The 2,222-nt window shown below is 49.4% G+C and overlaps 1 protein-coding gene across 1 annotated transcript in view; it reads right to left on the minus strand.

Moving 5' to 3' along the window:
* Positions 1–1,028, minus strand: part of LOC127750330 (uncharacterized) — a 3,015-nt gene extending 1,987 nt beyond the window's left edge. Inside the window, exons 1-3 of the mRNA XM_052271778.1 lie at positions 777–1,028; positions 351–413; positions 41–268 (exon numbers count right to left, since the gene is read on the minus strand). Coding sequence (XP_052127738.1) covers positions 41–268; positions 351–413; positions 777–780 — 295 coding nt within the window. The 5' untranslated portion in view covers positions 781–1,028. The remainder of the gene's footprint in view (positions 1–40; positions 269–350; positions 414–776) is intronic.
* Between the last annotated feature and the right edge of the window lie 1,194 nt (positions 1,029–2,222).

Below are 2,222 nucleotides of genomic sequence, written 5' to 3' on the forward strand. Positions count from 1 at the left end.
TATACATGATGAATGGTACTTTGAACATGGCAGGGCATACCTCTCACACAACCGAAGTCACGACTTTCGTATTCTGTCAGGTCAATAACGTTGTCCCCTTCTTCCTCCTCCTCGGGAGCCTGTACTACATCAGTAGGCTCAGGTGGCTCGACATACTCGGTGACAACAACTCTGGAAGAAGCAGGTGGCGCAGAGGCAGCTTCAGGGAGCGTAAAAGCAGCTTCAGGAAGCGCAGCCAGCCTGCTGCGAGTGCCTGAGAATGCTGAAACTGAAGGAACAATAATTAAATTGCACCATCTGTTATCAAAAACAGACAGTCAAGGGCTAGGAAAAATCACAGTAAAACTTACATAGTGGGAGGAAGAATTCCGGGCACTCCATAGACTCCGAGCCGTTTGAACCATTTGGCATCGCTGTAGGAACACAAATCGTGTTAAATGGGAATGTGTTCGACAGTCACATCCCTAAGATCAATAGAAGTTTTCACAATGGCATTTGTAGAAGCCTCTAGTAAATATTTAGACATTTTGACTTGTCAGATGATGATGGAGACTTCCACAAATGTCATTGTGACAAATTTCTGTCTCGAGACATTGTGAACCAATATAGTGATACTTAACAAATGAAAGGAAATGAAGCGAGCGCTTAGATGATGGAAGTGCATTCACTACCTGTAGACACTCCAGCAGGCCTGGCCCTATAGTGATTGCATAAAGTTAGCATAATGGGGACATGTCTGCCACGGTGTCTACCTGTGGTGGATGAAGCAAACTTACCCATTTCGAAGGTGAAACGAAATTTGGGGCAGGATGGTGAGGCCTTCTCAACCGCCGCTCCCTGCTCCTTGCGCTCCTCGACCGCCGCGGCGCCGTCCTTTCTCTGCGGGTCGTTCAGACTGAGGTCCTGGTTCTGGTTGACCACGCTGGTGTCGGGATGGTCCTCCGCGGCGCCGTCCTTCACCTGCTGCTCGTCCAGACGTGCGTCTGGGCCTGGTTTACTGCCCCAGCCCGGACCGGGCTAAAATATTTGGCGCGTGCACGACGCAGCGAATCGGGACTGCGACCAAGAAAACACAAAATGAATGAAATTGAAGGATCGTGATACAGCTAAGCAACCGGAATTCACAACACAGAAGCCCGTAGCGAGAGAAGCGTACCCCTACTAAAGTTACGCTCACCTTGGCCCTGATAAGACCCCCGTCACTCGCCTTAGGGTTAGGCCCTGATAAGATCGGCTTGAGTTAGGTTCGGGGTTAGGCCCTGATAAGACTTGCCGCACCAACATGGCCGACCGACTTACGCCACTAGGTTAGGTACGAGTTAACCCCTGTTAAGATCTACGCTAGGTACGAGTTACCACCTGTTAAGATCGAGGTTAGGTACGAGTTACCCCCTCTTAAGACCGGAAGAATGGGGGGAGGGGGGGAAAATGGCCGACCGTTACATGGGGGCACCTATACTTGTGCCCCGTCGTGCCTTCCTGCCCAGGCTGAGCAAGATCGACGTCCTCCGTGCCCTGCGGCGCATTCGCGCCCTCCGCGAGCGCCCTCGGGGTCACCGGACCGCCGCCGGTGCCGCCCGACCTGCGCGCGCGACGCTGTGACCTGCGCTGCCGTGCTGCTCTACCCACGCCGCTCCCTGAAGTGGGAGTAGTGGTAGGGGGAGCGGCGAAAAGGACCACCCTGGCCTGCGAGGCAGTGACGTCCATGCAGCGCCTCGGAGTGAAGGTGAATAGTTCTTTTCATCCTTGACCAAAATTTCCGGGTCTGATTTTTGATTTTTTTTTCTTCTCAAAAATTAAAGGTTTTCATGAAATATGAACTCACGCCAAATCTGGGCTCTGTAGCTCAAACGGTTCAGGAGTTATAAATTCCTAAAGTTTGGAGGCAAAAATAGCGGCTTTAAAGGGTGGTGTAGGTCTAACTCTATGAAAATGTCCAGTGAGGTGAAATCTGACTAGACCATTTGAAAGAGGATAAAAAACTGATTCTAAACCACCAATGTCAAAAAGTTGGATTTGAGTTTTCTAACCTTCGATCAAAGATATCAACAAAATTTAGCATATTAGCGTAACTCTCATAGCAAAAATATATGGTCTCCAATTGTCACCAAATTTGGTGTACAGTTTCAAGTTACAATACCTCCTCTACTTGTGAAGCAGTCTTTTTAACTGGAACAGCACTCCTTTCTTTTGGAGCTCTCCTTTTAATTTCTTTCTTATTA

This window comes from Frankliniella occidentalis, unplaced genomic scaffold (genome assembly GCF_000697945.3).
Source record: "Frankliniella occidentalis isolate FOCC.00 unplaced genomic scaffold, Focc_3.1 Scaffold172, whole genome shotgun sequence".
NCBI lineage: Eukaryota > Metazoa > Arthropoda > Insecta > Thysanoptera > Thripidae > Frankliniella > Frankliniella occidentalis.